General features: G+C 45.0%; 1 protein-coding gene across 4 annotated transcripts in view; it reads right to left on the bottom strand.

Moving 5' to 3' along the window:
- Positions 1-19,955, bottom strand: part of REEP1 (receptor accessory protein 1) — a 71,828-nt gene that overhangs the window by 21,065 nt on the left and 30,808 nt on the right. For 3 of the 4 annotated variants that reach the window (XM_059817902.1, XM_059817904.1, XM_059817905.1), the window contains exons 3-6: positions 18,873-18,949; positions 16,945-17,065; positions 15,208-15,321; positions 726-894 (exon numbers count right to left, since the gene is read on the bottom strand). In XM_059817902.1, coding sequence (XP_059673885.1) covers positions 726-894; positions 15,208-15,321; positions 16,945-17,065; positions 18,873-18,949 — 481 coding nt within the window. The remainder of the gene's footprint in view (positions 1-725; positions 895-15,207; positions 15,322-16,944; positions 17,066-18,872; positions 18,950-19,955) is intronic. The other variant, XM_059817903.1, reaches the window with a different exon arrangement.

Genomic DNA, 19,955 nt, shown 5'->3' with positions numbered 1-19,955 from the left:
ACCACCATGTTTCTTCCCTTTGTTCTTTCAGAATTTGAAAACAAACCATTGCCCTTCAGAGAGACTTGTTTTCCATAACAGTGCTTATGCAGACATCCTTCATACCACAGGTGTCAGATCTTGGTCTCTGCTTCTAGGAGTGCTTTGTATGGGTTTTATTTCTCAGTAGGCTTCATCAGTGATAAAGTTCTGGAACTACAACTGTCAAGTATTGTAACAGCTACTGTACAGTTTAGAAGATGCACAAGTGGGCCTAATTCAAACCAGATATCCATTAGAACTCACATTTATGTTTAGATGACATAAGAGACAGAGGCTGTATCACCACATGGGGGCTCTGATGATAATAATGACCCTTGCCCACTACTGTGCATTCTTATCCCCGCCTTTTCGCACTCCCATTAGCCCCTCTCACTGAAAACTCACCACAGCTTGCAGCCCCCAGTCCAGAGCCCAACTTTTCAGCTCAAGTTGCAAGGACTGATGCTGGCTCCCTTGCATGCTCAAGTCCAGTCCTTGGTACCAGCCAGGAATAGTAACCATCAAACGATGATACTGTTTTCTCTTGTAAGTGCCAAGAGACTTAACCGAGCGTCTGTGTCCTGTGGATTCTGGTATGTGCTGCCTGCAATGTCTGTTTCTATATATTCCTGCCAACTGCATGACTTCATTCAGCTGTGTGATATTCCAGACAACACAACACTGAAAATAACGCTGGCACTTACCTGAGCTGCCAGTGCCTTCTGATGCACTTCTGGATGTTTTTGGCTGGCTCTGTTTGCTACTTGTTCGTACAGTGACCGAAGGAGGAACAGTGCTGCTGCTGTCTCCACGAATCGTAGAGAGATCCTGCATGCTAAAGCTCCTTAGTCTCTCAGACAGGGCCCCCTGTCCCTAGTTAAACAAACAAGCAAATAACACACACAAAAGTTAGATTCCACAGTGCATTTTGAGCCTTTCTCCCCCCTAGCTCATTGAAATCCATCAGTACAATAGGAAGAGAAAAAACTGTCTGGTCCAGTAACCTAGAGAGGACAAAAATGAGTTGTTAAAAGCATCATTTCCCTCTCTTTGCTCTTCCTTTTGGAGTGGTTCTACACACAAAGCCTGATCTTTCAAACTTTTGAGGGTGAGCGTCTCTCATTCTTCAATGTAGTCATTTGAGCACAGAGCAGCCTTAGACACATCTGAAAAAGCAGGATATTGCTGTATTTTTCTAATAGGTACTTTTCTTCATTAGGATCTGAGTCAAATATGTGCTTGGCTTCAGAAACCCAATTAAATGGACTGCATCAAAATAACTCCCTTTTAAAGTTAATCATCTATGATGATATTCACCCAGCAGTTCTCAGTCATACAGAGACTTCCCAGAGCACAGAAAATTTGAAATTTTAAGGTAATAAAAAGTTATTCTTAAACGCAAAGAAATAGTCCAGTGCTTTTTCATGCAGCTTAAGGAAGAAATAAACTCACACAACCTTGGTGAAAGGAACATAGCTGTTCTTTATAAAGGATGGATTGGTTAGAAGACACATTTCATTAAAACTACATCCCACCAAAAAGTCAAGTAGAAGTATATACCTCTTTCTGAATTCTGTAATCCTCATACTACACCACTGCCATAGAGCAAGAATGCCAGAAAAGAATATCAATACAGAACCTATCTATCCTTCTCTGTTGGCTAAATTAAGTGACATTCAGAACATAAATAACATAACTGATAAAAAGTACATTCAGGTTTTAACATTTTTAAATGGGGGCGAGGGTCTGAGAGATACTTCATACTTGAAAAAAATACTGAAATAAATACATAGAGCCTGATTCTAAAATTATTTCTGCAAGTGTAAATTAGGAAAAATTCAATGGATGCTTCAACTGAGGTGAAACCAGAAAGATGGCAAACAACAGTAAATATTGCTCTGTTTAACAAAAAATGGCCAGATAAGGCATGTCGTAGCAATTCACACACCACCTTCATTTAGACTTGTATTTGTCAAAGCAGTACATAAGTGGAAGCACAGCCTGAACACTGCCAGAGGGCTCTAGGTTGGGGCTGGACCAGAATACATTACTTCTCTCTTCTGGGCTGCAGATTTGAGTATCCTGGCCACAAAACCAGGGTGCAAGTGAGGGGCCAGTGGAGAGTATGCTCTGGTACTGGCCTGGCACGGAGAAGGGACTCCTCCTGACCACTTACCATCAAAGGCAAGACTGCACACATTCCTTGCTAAAGCAGTTAGGCAACACTGCCTGTCCCCTAGTGCACTGGCATCGATACATTGGGAAGGCTACGCATTAATTTACCTACAGGTACTGATTTACCAACATCACTTAGGAAATTTCCTATGTAGAGTACTGGAACTATCAGTGCCCGTACCCCATATAAATTCCTTAGCACCTTACTTCTAGGGTCTGTAAGTAGACAAGGCATCAGGTGCTTATAACTACAGTCGCTGTGACAGCCTGCCCTTCCTACATTCAAGAAAACTGCTAGATCAGTATCTCCCAACTTTTCAGCCTGAAGCTTTTCATACAAGAAAAATCCTTTAAGGGTTCTCAACTCCATAGCATATCAACTTAACCACAGGCAGGCTACACATCCTGGACTAGTTTTCTGCATCGGCATGAAGCAAACAGCACATCATGATAACTACTTCTATGCTGTCCCAAAGCATCATCAGTAGAAATATGCATCATCTAAGAAAAATAAAATTGAACCGTCCTTTGTAGGGCAGAGTCACCTGGTGGTGCTAGCCAGGAAGCTGCACTGGGATTTTTATCTTTATTTTACTGAATCTTTGGTTTCTTAAGATCTCTCTACGCATACTGTGTTTGGCAGCATTTTGCATTTAGCTTTTCTGCAGGCTATTACAGAGAAGTTTCCACACACCCACCATGCTCTTTCTGTGGGCTTACTTTGCTCTTTCTCATTAGCCTGTTCTACTTTTTTAAATATTTTAAATGGATGGGGTTTTTTTGCTGGTATACCGAGAGATTTTATTTTGCTTATTTCATATGCTTGGCAGGGGAGTCCATAGAGCTGATGTTTTGTTAAAATCTCACCTCTCCCATCTCACTCTCCAACCTGCCACAAGAGTTGATGCCTGAATTTTGGCTACTTCTGCCAGTGGCTGAGCCATTCTTGAGACATGTTCTCACTCCAACAGGCATCTCAAGTTTTTCTTCTGAGGCCAGTCTAAGGTACATCTACTCTGCAGTCTATGAACTGGGTTGGTATACTGAAATTTCCTTGCATGGCTAGTTAGCTGGGTGTGATCTCACCGCCCAGAACTCAGTGCAGCGCAGTTCTGGGTGGGTTTTGTAGCTTGCACTGAATTCCTGCACTGCTACCCTATTCTCTCTAATTGGTTTAAAGCTATCACAAGACATTCTATCCTGCAGTTTGACTACAACAGACAGATCCCTAATGAGAGCAAGCTTGAGAGCAATCAGATCACTGAATAATATTTTGCTGTTGCAGAATGACTGGACCAGCAAAGCTGGTGGGTTAGCAATTGATGAGCTGCTGTAACCCAAGTGCCGTATTCCTCCTGCACCACCAGCTCAAGCATCAGCAGTGCTCAAGCTTTTAACCTCCTCCCAGCCGCTCTGCTCAGCCAGCTAACCCAAATACCATTTCATTCCAGTGAGCAATTTATGAATGTGGACATGAGCCAGATTAGAGAAGAGATTCATGTGTCAGACCAACCTGGCAGGGAAGATGACACTAGCGCACCCTTTTGCATTGAAAATGAAGAAGATATGTTAATATTCTTGCATTGCAACTTGTGATGTAGTGGCATATAATGATCAAAGGCCCCTGAGACAGCTTTGAAACAACAAGGACTTGATATGTGCCTGTCATCTGTGGGTCCGTTACATTAGCATATAACATGTACAACCACAGCCTTAAACACAGTCATGGCAGTTGTGCTAAACAACTTCGACTTTCTCCAGGAAAGAAATTAAAAAATTGTCTTTTCTTCATCTTCGCTTTAATTTTACCCGAGTTTGTAACAGAAAGATAAACGTTGCTCATCACACAGATAATAACAAAATATTACTGTTCCTACCATTCCATGAAACAGTTTGTCCAAATCTCAGCAATCGCAGGGATAGCAAAGACTCAGGCTGAGTGAGGACAGCGAACACATGTGAAAGCCTGCTGACTTCCCTTCCATTTATTTTCTTTCAAATTTTTGCACCTTTGGTCTTTATAGGCATAGACTTGATTTAATTGCTCCTAAGGCACAACATAACACTCACAACTCTTTCACAGTTGCCACATTTCTACCTGACCCCAAATAGAAACATAACAAAAATTATTATTACAACAGAATCAGGATGGTTTCAGAGTGAAATGGAAAATGCTATCAACCTTAATTTCCCTGTCAGATAAGCAGCTGCTGTTTATGGTATCACAAACATTTGAAAAAGCCAGCACTGTGAGAGTTCGCACTGCTGTAGTTGTATGTTTTAGCAATAAAGACTTTATCCATCTGTAATGCTTATTATTCCACAATAAGACTTATCATTTATTAACAAAAGAGAAAACAAGTTAATACCTTTATTTCACAACAGAATAGATTTAGCACAGCACACATCTTGGGCTGTGTTTGGTTGAAACAATCATGTGGAAGATGAAGAGCAGCTGTTTGGGGAATTTTGTTTACCATCTTGGCCATGATCATACAGATGCTCTTCCAGCTGCTACAGCCATGGGAGATGTCCTAGAAATTTCAGCACACCGTGTGTCTGCACAGAGAGAAGATCCAGGTCCTGAAGCTATGTCTACGCTGCATGTCAGAAGTGTGTTTGCAGCGTGTCCACAAGCATCTGGGCTAGTTTTATTCTAGAGAGCGTGACAGCAGTAATATGACAGTCACTTTGATAACAACATTTCACTGTATCAACAGCGAAACAGCATGGTGGTATTATACAACCTTTTGAAAATGGGGACTGGGAGGACTGTGGGACTACAGATGACACCACCTCTCTCTCTCCCCTCATTGAACACCAACTGCCCTGTCAGGATGATTGTGCTGGCAGTGTGGGACCTGTATTTTGGGGACTTCCTCCCCTAGTAGAGGACACAAGCATGAAGTGGTGCTGGAGGACTGAGCCTTACTCTGCCTGGGCACAAAACTGCCTGCCTAGACTCAACTTCTACCTCATCCAGCTTCTCCTAGGACACAAACCGTCCCCGTAAGCATGGCACTTCTGATCCAGTAGGCAGTGATTTTGATAGATGGTGAGGTTTTGGTGGCAACAAATGGAAGCAGGTGTGTCTCTGTTCCTTGCTCACTATAATGTACCCGCTCCCAAATTAATCTAATCTTCTTGTCCTTAGGAAAGTTCACCCCGTAGGTGAAGGTATGGCACAAGCTGAAAGCATACCTCTTCAGGCTTCCTTCACCTCTTCTTCTCCCAGGACCCACCAACCTCACTAGGTCCATACATGGGTCAGTTCTCTCTTTACAGGGGCAAAGAAGGGCCACGCTGGGGCAGGGCTTGGTGCTACTGAATAGGACAAAATACAAATACTAAAAAGGACACAGTAATATCACCTGCCAGTAACTGTTATCTCTTGGTATCAACCTTATTTAGAGTCATGACATGACCAACGGTATTAGGGCATCACCCATCAAGACATGGACATTTAAGCTGCAGAAGCTCTTCTATAATTCTAAAGTAAGTTAAAGCTCCCATTCATGTGGCATAGTAATTAATCTAAAACTAATTTAGGTACATCTCTAGCTGCTTTGGTCAAAATTGCAACTGTAGTGTAGGCATACCTTACTTCCCCACGTCTAGCACATTTTCTCTTTATTTTTGTTTTAAAGAGTTGGACAAAACAGTATCAAAATACTGAGCTTTCAAAGCCAGCTAACCTGCATGCTACCTTCCTCTAAATCAGAGACATCATCATCTCCAGAAATTAACATTAACCTCTGTGGATCCAGAGCACAAACACTGATGAAACCAAAATTTGCTTGGAAGGATCAGAAATCTTGATCCTTTCCAAAACCTGAAGTCATTATTGTGTCAGACACTCCAAAAGGCACTCCATCAGAAATAGCTGCAATTGTCTTCATTACTTTGCCTCTCTATCATTAATCTCTGCATTCACATCTGAAGTAAAACTTTTTAGAGGGAGATGGATTTAGGAGTCTGGAAAACCTAGGTGTACATCCAATGGAATTACTCATTAAAAATACTCCACATATGTAGGCAGCTTTACATAGGCTCTAGGTAAATAAAATTAGACATGTAATTTAAAAATCTGCAATTTATATAACAATGTCCCATTAAATATGATCCAAATATAAACAAATAACAGTGTCTAGACTTTATCATACCTTCAGTCTGACCATCTGAAAGAATTCTGTAGACATTATTTAGGCTTCAAAACACCTCTAATACCTACAAACTCCATTTTGCAGCTGTGGAAACTATAACACAGCATGGTAAAGTGACACAAATCAGGAACCAAAAAACATGAAGTCATAAAAGAGAAGCTTTTAATATGGTCAGTGTTAATACAGGATGTCACCTTCTGGCCTTCTGCATCTTAGGATGAGTAGTTAATGGACAGGCAAGGGAATACTAAGTCACGCTCAACACACTTCCAGCACAATGCTAAACCTGTTAATGTTCTCTTCTCTTTTTGCTGTAACTTTGGTTAGCCGTTCTCTTCCATGCTAGCAGACATTTCTGCATGCATGTTACAGCCTCCATCCTGCAGATATTCACTACAAGGTGTAGTGCATGTTCCTAGGATGTCAGTTATAGCTACGGTGTCAGCAGGACTTCCCCAACCACACCTATCAGAAAATGCTTGCAGAGATGCATCTTCACTTCTGAGCCAAGTCGTGGCCTCACTAGCTTCACCACAACCCCAACCATTCTAATGGGATCACAGCAGTGGGAGAGAGGCTCCCTTTATCCATTAGCAAGAAAACAACAGCAAACAGCAGCTTGGCCAATGCAGTAGCAACAACATGAGTTAGATGGGTTTTCCACATACAAAGCTCCCTGCCTGGCTGCTGGAGTCTCTCTGATTGCCAGCAGAGGACTTGGAAGGCATTTTGCTGATGAGATCAAAGACAGGCTTTTAAAGCTCAGCACGCAGGATCTACCCACTGGAAGCAGAGCAGACAGCATCTGGCCTCAGACCAATCTCAGCTGAAAACAGTTCAAACTAGTCTAATGGGGAGGCAGACATTAGTTAGGGGTTAGTATAAGCACTCAGCAGATTACCTGCCCTTTTTTCTGGTCCAAATACAAGTGTAAATGAAGTAGCTGAGAGACCTAGCAAGGGAAAAAAGAGAGCCATTGTGGCAACACACATAAAAGCTTTGAGAATAAGGTCTATTTGAAGCATAAGTAATCGAGGCGGGACGTGAGCATGACACTGGGCACCGATATGCAGGGACTCACATATACATAAAAAGCTGGGACACCCACCTGTGGACTACACCTTTGGACGTAGGTTCTCCCTTCCTCAGCTTTCCCAGAGAGATGGAGAAACCACTCCATAACCCCAGCTGACAAGGTGTTACCTAGCAAGTGTGTTTAAAGAGTAAAGCAAATTATAAACACAACGGGCTGCCACTCCACTCTTTGCACTTGATCGATGCTTGCCACTGGAGAAACCCCCAGTGTCTGGCCTCCTCTGTAATCCAGACTTAAGACCATTAAGAACAGAGTGCATTTATGACTACTTTAGGCACAGGATTAGGTGAGGGGCACGTGGCAGTCATTTTAGTCCTGGTGACTGACAGGTCTTCTGAGAAGTAGGGTAACGCTGGGGAATTACGGCAATGAGTGGGAGTTTGTGTGCAGAAGCATATCGTGCCTGGCTGCGGGCAGGCCCTGCTAAGAGCAGAACCATTGGCCTTATGCTCTGAGCACAGGCCTGAGTGAAGGAGGAAATTGCTTCTGCCACCATATAAACACAAATATCCTACAAGCAATATCCTCATGGCCAGGGCCTGCGTGCTGTGCCTAGTCTGGAACAGCTACCCGGTTTTGGAGATGTCAGACAGTACTAAAGACTCAAGGGGAAACCAGCTGACATTAATGTTGATGGTGGAAACTTAATTTCATCCACCCTTTTTGTTTGTGCAGTTCATTTCCTCTCCTGGGAACTGTTATTGTCTCTCCCAGCCTGGTCTCTCTGTATAAATTTATTGTTTGGTTCTGCTGTCCTGTGCATTCACTGGCTATTGTCTGCTTCTTGGAGACACCAACAGAAAAGCCAACAAGAGAGATAAACTGGAAACAGCTACCTAGACTGTAGCTCAAATAGCATTGGGTTTTTATTGATTTGGGAAAACCAGATTCTCAAAGACTTAAGAATGGAAGATACATCACACCATGACAGGGACAGTTCACAAAATACTGTGATCAGTGGCACGCTACCATAAGTTTCAAGAAAGCCATTTGTTGTTCTTCTTTATTGGTGTAATATAGCTCAGCCACGAGATCTTTGATTTTGGATCCCAAATGGAGATGCTTTAAAGGAAGGTACTTTCAAAAGCAGCATGCTCAGCCTTTCTGAGATAACGCTAACGAGTCCCCAAAGGTTTCTCAAACTGAGTATTCTAAACCACTCCTGACATCCGCAACTCTTGACCATGTCACAGACCAGGGCACACAGTGTGGCCATTACAGGTACAGGGGTAAGCAGACTGGACAGAACTGTTCGCTGATACGTTTGGTAAGCAAAGAAACAACCTCCCTCCAAGCAGTGGAATTTCATCCGTACAAAGAGGCTTTATCCAGCCTCTTAAAGGGAAAGATGCTCCCCACTCCTTGCCTCCCTCTTTCCCAATTCAAGTAAAAGTGCAGTTCTCCACTGTCATGCCACAGACATGTTTTTCCTCCCAACTCCCACATCAAATAGGTCTCAATTCTCATGGAAAATTAGGGATCTAAATATTGACTTTCAGGCAGTTGCACTGGCTGTACCAGCCAGATACTAGAAATGAAAAGATGCTGTTTGACTAGAGAGGATAAAATCTAAATGATCACCAGCATTTCCCTTCCATTGCCCTGATTTAAAAAACAGCAAACACACTGGGAAACTTCCCAATAAATTTCTTGGGCTAAGGGACCCTAAAGTAGCAGAGCTGTGACCCTCCAGGGAGTGGTGAGCCCAAAGGTGGAAATGGAGGTGACAATGCTGGACCAGACAGGTGGTTGCAGGCTGAAGCAGTTTGGGAACTGCTGACACTGCACTCCTGAGCATGTGGATGCGCATACCGAAACCCTCCCGCCTTAGTCTGCATGCCTGGTCCTTTTAACCAATAACCAGAGTGATTGCTAGCTCTGGCAACACCGCAAGCCATATTTCCCTACGCATGAAAGGCTCCTGGACTGCTTCTCAGACTTATTAGGCACAAACAGGCTTTTCATCGACACCGGTCATGCGTGCCTGCTCCCTCCACCTTATTTATCATCTCCTGCCAAGGCACTGCGCCCACTGCCAGCAGCACGCTGTGCCCCACTCCCCCTGTACCAAGGGGCACACAAGGGGCCACAGTACCAGCTGCTGTGCAAACAGCCCCTGCCCTACACACAGGAGGGCAAAAGAAGGGCAGAGGAAGGTACATTATCCAAAACCTCTGGGTTATGACTATCTGTTGGCTGTGGGATGTTTTCTGCAGCTCTCCTTTGAAGAGCAGAGTTGAGACTGCAGCTTGGGCATGGTTAAGTGGTTGGGAGCAGGATTTGTCTGGGGGAGGGAAAAAGATATTGGCCTGTTTGGCAGAATTGGTTTGTTCAGGGTAAGGAATAAGGATACATGCCAACAGGATCTGGGAAACCCAGGAGCTTGAAGGAGAAGGTCAGAGAGCTAGGGGAGAGTATAAAACTGGTGATGGGAGGGTTGTAGAGACAGAGGAGGCAATGGCATGGCTGGGCCAAGTCTTGGGAAAAGAAGCAGGGAGTAGAAGGGTTGGGGACTGGGGATAGGGCAAGGCAGAAGGTGGTGGGAGGCTCAGAGCGACAGGCAGAGGATGTGCAAGTGCTGGGAGTGTGGTGACAGCAAGGGAGTACATATGAGTGTGCTGGAGGAGGCTGGTGCTGTCTCCAAGCCATTGGTAGCTCTCCTCACTGCAGCCACATATGTGTCCCAGCCGCTTACATTAGAAACCTGACTGGTGCCAATGAAAAGCCCACTTATGCCCAGGCCTCCATCTGATGGCTCCACTCCCCAGCCAAGGCCTTACACCTGCCCCACTACTGGGGCTGTAACAGCCTTGCTGCTGCTCCCCTTCTGCTGTGACCCAAAAGTAGGCTCCTTTCCTGCTTCTCCTCTCCTCCCCCGAGGTGAGCTGGAAAGAAGGTGGTGGTCAGTGCCCAGGGCCCTTCGGGAGTGGGAATGGCTGAACTAGTTGGAACTAATTGAAAACATGCAAAAAGCAGCAGGATTTACTGCCCGGTCATCTAATCCCGCCACTTAGGACTAACCGACTTGAAGTCACAGCATGTGACAGAATGACCAAGTAACAAGGACAGGATTACGGAGCCCCAAATGAGATTATGCTTCTTGGTGGGGACACAAGCTGCTGGGGGCAGGGAAAAGATCTGGGTTGAACACCTAGCAGGGGTAATAAGACCACATATCCAATGCTCTGTCTGCTTAGAGAGCATCAAAAATAGACTCTCCAGACAGAGAGAAAACACCCAAGCTGGGCAGACTCAGGGTACTTGGGACACTGACAGCTCCTCAGCCTGTAAAATGAATTGGCACAGGTTTGTGCCAGTGTTAGCACAACTGTGGCTTCAAAACAAAACAGAGCAGGGGAAGGGAGCAGGAGGAAAGGGAAGGGAGACAAACCTGCACTTGGCTAACTAAAACTGTAGGCTTTTGTCCTGGTTTCAGCTGGGATGGAGTTCATTTTCTTCCTAGTAACTGGTATAGCACTGTGTTTTGGATTTACGATGAGAATAATGTTGCTAACAGAGTAATATTTTAGCTGTTGCTGAGCAGTGCTTACAGTAAGTCAAGGACTTCTCAGCTTCCCACACTGCCCTACCAGGTGCACAAGAAGCTGTGAGGGGACACAGCCGGGACAGCTGACCCAAACTGGCCAAACAGATATTCTATACCATATGACATCATGCTGAACAAAACCCGGGGGGGGGGGGGGGCATGGCCACTGCTCGGGAAGAGGCTGGGTCAGCGGGTGGTGAGCAATTCCATTGTACATCAATTGTTCCTTATATTCTTTTATCATTATTATTATCTTTTTTTCCCTGTCCTATTAAACTGGTTTTAATCTCAACCCACAAGTTTTACTTTTTCTCCAATTCTCTCCCCCACCCCACTGGGGGAGGTAGGGGAGTGAGAGAGCAGTTGTGTGGTACTTAATTGCTGGCTGGGGTTAAACCACAACAACTATTTAAGACAGAAAGGGGAAGGGGCCAGGGGATCAGAGATAAGGAAGGTGTGGCTGTTCACAGCTTGCAGCACCTTAGCCTGTGGCAAATATGTAAGCAGCAGCCTGTCACACACAATCAGAGAGCCAACTGCATTGTGCTGCACGGTGGATAAAAAGAATGAAGAGATGGGTCTTGCCCAAAGATCTTATCACCAAAGACAAAAGAACATGACGGGTCCTGTGGGAGCACAAGAAAATCAGTTACCACAGCTCAGAGAGAGAGAAGAGGACAGGGCTATGCACAGTGGGAGACATGTCTCCAAGTACGGGAGCCTTTAGATTTAAGCTCACTTACTGAAAACAGATCTGTACAGAGTACACTTTCAGCCCAGCATCTCACTGTGCATTTGCCACCAGAAGATGCTGACTTGCAAAGTCTGAGGGTCCATTTAATAGAAAAGCATCTTTTCCTCACCCATTAATCCAAGTGAAGCCAGAAATAAGACAGATCCTCACATTAACTTGCTGGCAAAAGCCATCTTTTCCATGGGAGCTGCAGGAGCTCAGTGCTTCTGAATATATGGTCATCTCTACAGGTTCCAATTTTAACACGATCTGTTAGAGGCTGAAACCCAATGAACTTGTTCAGGGCTTAGTTCCCCATTTACACTCAACACTTATCACAGGCTAGCTGGATACCCTTAAACCTTGGCATTGGGAAAGCCAGGATAAGCCTCAGAAACAGTATTCTCTTTCCTCCCTCCCTTCCCCCTAAGGACAGCACTGCAGTCTTGTCTGGCATCTGTCAGCTCAAAGTGTTTTCCAGATAATTAGTCATTTAAACTCTCATGCAGGATAATCTAGCTCTGTTATACCTCCGTCTCAAGTGAGCAAGTAAGGGTGTTGACATACATTTAACAGCAGCTGAAAACCAGGACAACAGAAGCTGTTACCACCCATACCTGCTTGTATCGCTCCTCTCTTATAAACAGCTTCCTTCACAGGAGCAGGGACAGCTAATTGGAGACACGTCCACACCCGACCCATCACACTTCACATCCTGAATACCTGAGGAACCCCAGCTCAGCACTTCTCTACTGCAACACATCAGGCTGTAAATCACAGCCATTCAGCTCTCCCTGCCCAAAAGACAACAAATTCAGTCTGAGAAAGGCAAGGGACAGAAGCTGCTTTAACCATTCCTGACTATTACACCATGAAAAGTGTAAATGTATTAAAGGGTGTGGTTCCATGAGCAGCAGAGCTAATCTGTCTGCTTCCCATGATCAGGAAAGGAAGATCTTGCTTTCAATTCCTCCAACCATTCTCCTCACAATGCAGTTCTGTCCCTTCCCTTGTGCTGGCTCAGGCACTCATGAGACACATCTGTGGGCTTGAAAAAACAGTATTCCCTTTCTTTCTCTTTCTGGATTAGCTCTCTGATAGATTAGAGATAACCTGAGGAGGTCCAAAGAGCTGATGCAGAGTAATGCACTGGGAGCAGGAGTATCACCCCATTTTGGAGGAGGAGAGCTGTCAGATCAGCTCACCCTTTCTCTTGGATCTGCACCCTGAGGCACACAGAAGCAAGCAGCTTGCTGGACGCCACATGCTGAAGCAGTGAAGGAAGCCAGGAGTCCTATTTTTCCTCACAGATTCAGAGTAATTTAAATGTCATGGCTGAAGCAAAGATGTGAATGGTCCTTGCTTTGTTGTAAAAATCAATCAGTCGATCAATCCAATAACAACCTCTCAATCTTATCAAAAGATCATTTTCCCCTTCCCAAAGCAGTGTGCAGGAAAGACTGTTCTGGTCCATTTATAAGTTGCAATATCGGCTGGCAGATATGCAATACACAAAAGTCACAGGGTTGCTTTCTTCCACCACTGAATGGGGAGCTTCATTAACTCATGCAAAACAATGGCTTCCTTGTACCCTGGAGACTCTTCTCCCTTCTACCCAGCTTCCCATTGTCACTGGAGCCACATTTCAAGGCAGTGAGATTCTTAAACACCAGAAAAGCAGAACAGTGGGAAGAAAAACTGTGGTGCTGACTCTTCATTCAGGTTGAAGAGCTGATGAAGACACTGTTGCAGTCCTGGGATAAACAGGTTGGCACTGTGGGTCTGGGCTACTGTTGAGTTTCTCATATTCAGGAGCTACTCAAACAGGACTCAGAGTTTCTTCAGGATTCACGCATAGTTTCTCACTCTGTCCTAAAAACAGCTCTAGCACAGAGAGTCTGCAGCACCTTGTAGGAAGGGGCTCAGAGCAAAGGCAGTGCTGCAAAACAGGCATTCCCAGAGCCTATTTATGTCCATGGTGGAACTTCTTCAGGCTTACATAGCAGATGCAAAAGTGTTAAGTGTCATGGAGGCATCACACAAATGTTGTTTCGTTGGGCATATAATACACAGCTTTGCCTTAGCTCCACATTTATCCCAGGTTTCAGTCCAAGTTTGGATTAGCCAGCAGTCCCTGGGTTAGCAGAGCCTGCCCACTGAAGAGCAACAGTTCAGGAGAAGAACTGAGCCAGGCCTGACAGCCACAGTCTGCACAATGCTTGGTAGGGAAAAGGGAGGCAATTTTTGGCTTTTCTTTGGAACAGGATATAGCTTTTGCATATCCTTGTGATCCTACATGTGCATGGCACATCCCAGGGACTCCCCACTTTTATAATACCTTGCATTCAACATGCTTTATAAACTTCATGGTATTTGGCCTCCTAAGGATGTATTAGGTATTTTTTACAGGAGGGAAGGCCAAGACATACAAAAGTGATGTGCGTGAGGTCATATGAAAAGCATTTGACAGGGGAAAATAATTTCCTTCAACTTCTATTCATACGTTTTTCCTAATACCAGTACTCACCTTGCCCATATGTTTCTACTATCCTTTTGCAAGGGGCATTGTATCTGACTGCGTGAAAGCCATACCTTTTATACAAGTCTTGCTCCCAAAACGCAAGGGTATAGTCACTGTGCAGATCTACCCTAAGCCATAATCCACGGCCAGAGAGCAGGACCACAAAATGCAGTTATCAAGTCCTTGCAGCTTTTATGCAAGCAAAGAACAGAGATAACAGCTATTTTCTGGTTCTGCTCTAAGCCAGGAACAGAGTACAAGATACAACTCCTCAGATGAGACCACTCATCCAATATCTACTTGTTCTCCAAAAGCAACTAATGCCACTTCCCATTCACTCTTTCAAAAACATGTCTCCAGAGAATTACACACCAGGTATGTTATGTGTAAGCCTTGCAGATGAACTTTTAGCCTTCATGAACTTCAGATTACATCTGTTTTCTGTCAGTACCCAAATTATAGGTATATATAACAATAACACAACAATTGAAAAACTGGGGTGCAGATGGCCTTCCCCTTCACTACAGAAGGAGCTGACCAAAAGAAATATTTCCTTGCCAGGGTGTTAACTGTGTCACCTAACATCAGCATCTTTCATGGAAGCATGCTCCTATTTTGACAGTGAAAATGAAGAGCACAGGCTGTGATGAACAGCATTGCTAACACTGTCACTTGGGTACTGATGGAAAATATAAAATTCAACAGAGGCCTGAGGCAGACCCTAGTCTTAATCCTTCATTTTCAACCTCCTATAGGTTCACTAGGCACCACACTGACTGCCTTCATCCCAAGAGGCACCTGTGTGGCTGTTGAATGGGAGACTGGGAGGCATGATCAAAATCTGTGAGAGAATCCCTACCCTCACTAACCTCTCCCCCTCCACATTGTGGCTGCTGTTGGCAATGGATGCAGATGAGATGCTAATGTCACCATCCTAACCCGCACCTTTACCTTTGAAGCCGCCATGACGGCTGCCGTGGCTGCGACGTTCAGCCCCCGCTTCCCAAAGTGCACAAGGGCATCGTAGCTCCGGTCTTTTGCCTGGACGAGGCAGTCATCGATCTCCTGTCACAGCAGACAACAAAACAAAACACAAAAAAAAAAAAGCACAAGAAGGACAAGTTCAGAGTGCTCCCAGCCTCAAACTCTTGGCAGGGCCAGGTCATCCTTTATGGAGGCAGACATCCTCCATTTCTTCCACCTTGGCTGGAAAGAAGTTCACAGCCAACATGGGCAAAGAGGAAAGGTTTTCAGGGGAGAAGTAATTCCCATTGCAGGCTTTGGGAACTCTTTATTCTGCAAATGGAAGATTTGGGACCCAAAGTTGGGATACACTTGCACAGTGCAACCACCACCACTAGGTCCTGGAAGCAAGACAGACACATCCACCTGGGCAGAATGAACCAGGGTGTGTCAGGAGCCATTTGCAATCTATGGACTCTAAAGACAAACTGGACTGCCCCGTAGTTAAAAAGAATCCTATTATGACACTGGGCAGCTGCAGTAGCACTACCCTGGGTCCAGGACTGGTGGTCTCAGAAGTATCTGAGATCTCTCTGCACATCACTGCCGAGTCCAGCTTCAGCATGCCCATGGGATTAGTAGGTCCAGAGCTTCTGGACTTTGATGCTGCTCAATATACAGTGAAATGGTTACGAAAGTTGCTGCCCTCACCCTCCCTCCCTCAAGATACAGGGGTCTGGATGATAATGAATGACAATGACTTCTAGTACTCAGCTACTGGATGTGCTGGGTTAGTAGGGACTGGAGGCTGTGAGAAGCTGCTGGCTGTTTAGATTCCCTCCCTATTCCACAATGCACGAGCACTACTTGTAAGAAGCGTAAGCAGAAGTTCCCAGGAAGCAGAGAGACAAGGGACTGATCTCCACTGTCCCTTCTTGGACAGGACTGAGATACAACTGTTCATGCACTGCCTGTTGCTAAGCAGAGGTCTTTCACTTCCAGAGTTGCCAATGTGGGAAACAGTTATCCACTTCTTAGTAGTTTGCATGTTGATATGTGACCGATAGCTATTCTTGGCCCATGTATCCACATGAGCCAAATGGATCTGCCTATCAATGTCCCATTCACAGCCACAGGAATCTCCTAGGCAGGCAAATGATCCAAGCTGTAATGCCCCCACCGAAATTAGCATCATGTATTTAAGCAAGACATTTCTCAACCCAGGACCTCAACATGCTACATGCCTTACTTCAGCATGCTACACATCTCCCAGCCAGGCAAGTGCTTACTAAGCGCCTTTTGGACAGGCTTGGCTATTTGTCTCATTGCTGCACAATGTTTTAGGCAGAGCTGGGAACAAAGTTAAGGAGCCCTGGCTGCCAGACCCTGTTTCTCTAATTGTTATATCCAGCCACAACATAGCACTCCAGCTATATTCAGCTAGTAAGTGCAAAGCAGCTCAGGAAGTATTTTTATCCCCCTCCCTCCCAACTTCTCAAGTGCACAAATATGAGTTAATATGTGTGAGTGTGCTGAACAGATGCCAGTATTTAAAAAAACAACAACCACAAAGAACAAAAACACCAACCAAAAGGAGATGATCAAACGATAGAGGAAGAGAATCAGCAACTCCCAGCTCTTCAATGACAATGAGTGATATGAAGACTGGCATAAACACACTGTAGATCTGCTCCACCCAGAGAGGACCCAGGCACCTGTGATTACCTTTTCTTTTGAAGACAGCGTTGGATGAACAAATTTCCTGTACAGGAGGCTGGAGCCTTTTGTGTATGGAGACAGCAGCCAAGCTACAAAAGCTATTTTGAGTTCATAGTAGAATGGAAACCTAGAAGAAAAAGAGCTGTTAATGTCCACTCCCAATTTAACCACTGCCCTTAATTAGAGATGCTCAGCACTGGAAGGGACTAGCCAGTCTAGCTCAGGGCAGCTTTTGCTTACCAAAGAATCCAAAGACCTAAACACATTCACTCATCTTTGCACACATCTCAACTAGGCACGTGGGTAAATCTTTACTTGGGTATCAGGGCTATTATTTAATAGTCTGGAAGAGACTGCTGTGTGGTAAGAGGAGCCTTCTAAATGCAAAGAGCGCAGCTGCTGCCTTCATAGCATTCCCAGTCATTATGAGGGAGCAAAAAGCAAACCAGCAAATCACTGTTTCATTGATTTATTTATGCACCTTTCATCTCTCTGCCTTTCTGCTTTTAAGACAACACTGTGGCTTTCAGGTAGCACTGCAAAATATGCAGGACACGAACTAACAACAGGACATGCTTTAGCTGTAGCAACTATCCAGGGACTTCTTGAGATTAGATTATCTAGACTTTTCTGGAGAACAAAGCCTAGAGCTCAAGGCTGGCCAGCTAGCAGCATCCTCATGCGGGCAGGCATGTTGCTGCCAGCAGTGTGATGAACCAATGCTACCCTTTATAGGCAGGGGCAAGGAAGAGCAGCACAGAGACCCTGTGATGGCTGTGCACCAGCCCAGCTGGACCCAGACAGACTCCTGCTGTGCTAGCACAGCACTGTCCACTGAGACAGCTGGACCATACAGCATCCAGGTCTGATCCGATGGACCTCTGTGATGCTCTACTCTGAGCATGGATTTGCCAGGTTGGTCTTCTGCCTCACTGAGGATCTCTACAGCATACTTGATTTCACAGGCTGGACAAGCCCTCTGTCATTCCACCCGAGAGACCCGCATAATACATCCTCCAAAAAAACAAAGCTCCAGATGAACACAGTGGAGGTAGATCTGCATGCAAATTAGATAGAGAGACAATAACGTCTTTTATCTCCTTTTCAACAGATCAGACACGTTGCCAAGTACCCCTGACTCCCTTTGTCTGGAGGACTCACTAGAGGCATGCAGTACTACACAGGAACAGGCTTTAGGTGAGGGTCATGCACTACAGTTAAATTTTCATCCTGAAGTCTACTGATCTTCCTTGTTTCCACTAGGACGGCCTTACTAAAAAGGGCAACCAGACAACAAACATTTCCAAACTTCAGTATCCAAATTTAAGGAACTGAATCTGATATTTGGGCATTTATGTGCTCTCGTCCTGACAGAGGTCACTTGGAATCCTTCCACTGGCACTAGAGAGCCCACATCAGTATGGACTGTCACTGTTCTCCATCAAACTGTAAACCCAGCCTAACCAGGAACAGGCCTGGCAAAACATCCCAGGAACAACCACCCACACAGCAACCTACAAACAAAGTCCTGCGTTGCAGGGCTGTTTCTGCCTGATCACTAGAATCTGTGTATTTACTGTAAGACACAACTAGGTAAGTCTAGAACTATGCCTGTAGCTAAAGCTACTGTTGTTTACCTGATGATCTCTGCAAGCATCCAACTTGGCAATCAGCTGCGCCTCTCTGACAGGCAGGGGACTGAGACCCCTATAATGATTTCTCACTAATAAGAGTTCTATCTTCTTCCTTGCTTTTCCTATGACAGCACTGAGAAAGGAAGCATGGCTCCTCCAGACAAAACACCTCTATGCGCCTGAAGCTGCTAACCCCGTGTTCAGGAGGCAGTGCACCTTTGTGCCCCATTTTTCCCCCTTGTAAACACTTCCATTTTCTTTTCACCTCATGCCAAAGACCCTCTCCCATCTGGTGCTCACCAGCAAAGAAAGATATCCGTGAATGTCTCTGCTGTCGTGAAGAGCGCAAATATGATCCAGTACATCATCCATTTGACCTGGTAAACAAAAACAGTAGCCGATTCATTTTTCCCCAAGGGCCTCAAACTAGTTCTTACAGGCACAAATGCACAGAATAACTCTCAGAGAATAAAAGGTTCTTTCCCCCCTGCCCCGTGTATTTAACAATTACTATGGACTTGAAGACACCAGAGCTCCCCCCACCTCAGCACATAACACACATCAGATATCCACACAAGCTCTTGGGAAGTAAGACTGTGGCCTTTAGGATTGGTCTCGTGAAAAGAAGAACAGCCTGACTCTGTCCCTTCAGGGGAAGCTCCGCTGGCCAGTGGAGGACCACAGCCCTACCACAGGGCATTAAAAAAATCTCACCTGGCTCAATCTTAATAGCAAACGTTAATACTAGGGTGTTGGCCAAACTGCAATTAAGACAAAATGTAATTACTTACATAATATCTACAGGCAGGGGAAACTATCCAGGAAGAGATAAAGAGGTAACTGCCCATCCCATGATCCAGGGCTCAGGAGCACAATCAACTCGCTGCAACTTACTGAATTAGCGTGCATCAGTTGAGTGAAGGTGCCTCCTCACATCTACACCCTGAGCCCACTGCAGTGACAAAGGCAAGTCCATTAGCTTAAATCCCTTACCTAGGGCTTAGGTGAGAGCACTTTACCTCATATTGGTAGCGAAAGCATGTGCTGTGCTGTCACTGTGTTCAACTATAGTAACTCCACTGTGGGGTGGACTGCTTGGTGGGCGATTTATGGATGGTCTCCTTTGCGGTGATAGTGACAGACACAGAAAGAGTCTTTGGGGACTGTGACCTGGCCAGGGAAACTGTAGTATCTCGAGTAATTCAGGAATCTGGGGATTTTTGTCACCGAGCTCTAAATGGCATTTAAAAGCACAGCTAAACTATTCTGGTGTATGCAGTATTGATCCTTCTTGGGCTGGAAATAAACAACATATTTGTCACACGCCATCAGCACTTCCGGTGATTTTTATCAAGTGATGTGGTGTTCCTCTTCTGCAGCACT

This window comes from Gavia stellata, chromosome 5, assembly GCF_030936135.1.
Source record: "Gavia stellata isolate bGavSte3 chromosome 5, bGavSte3.hap2, whole genome shotgun sequence".
Taxonomy (NCBI): Eukaryota; Metazoa; Chordata; class Aves; order Gaviiformes; family Gaviidae; genus Gavia; species Gavia stellata.
The sequence above is the reverse complement of the archived record's forward strand: the minus strand, read 5'-3'. Positions and strand labels throughout refer to the sequence as shown.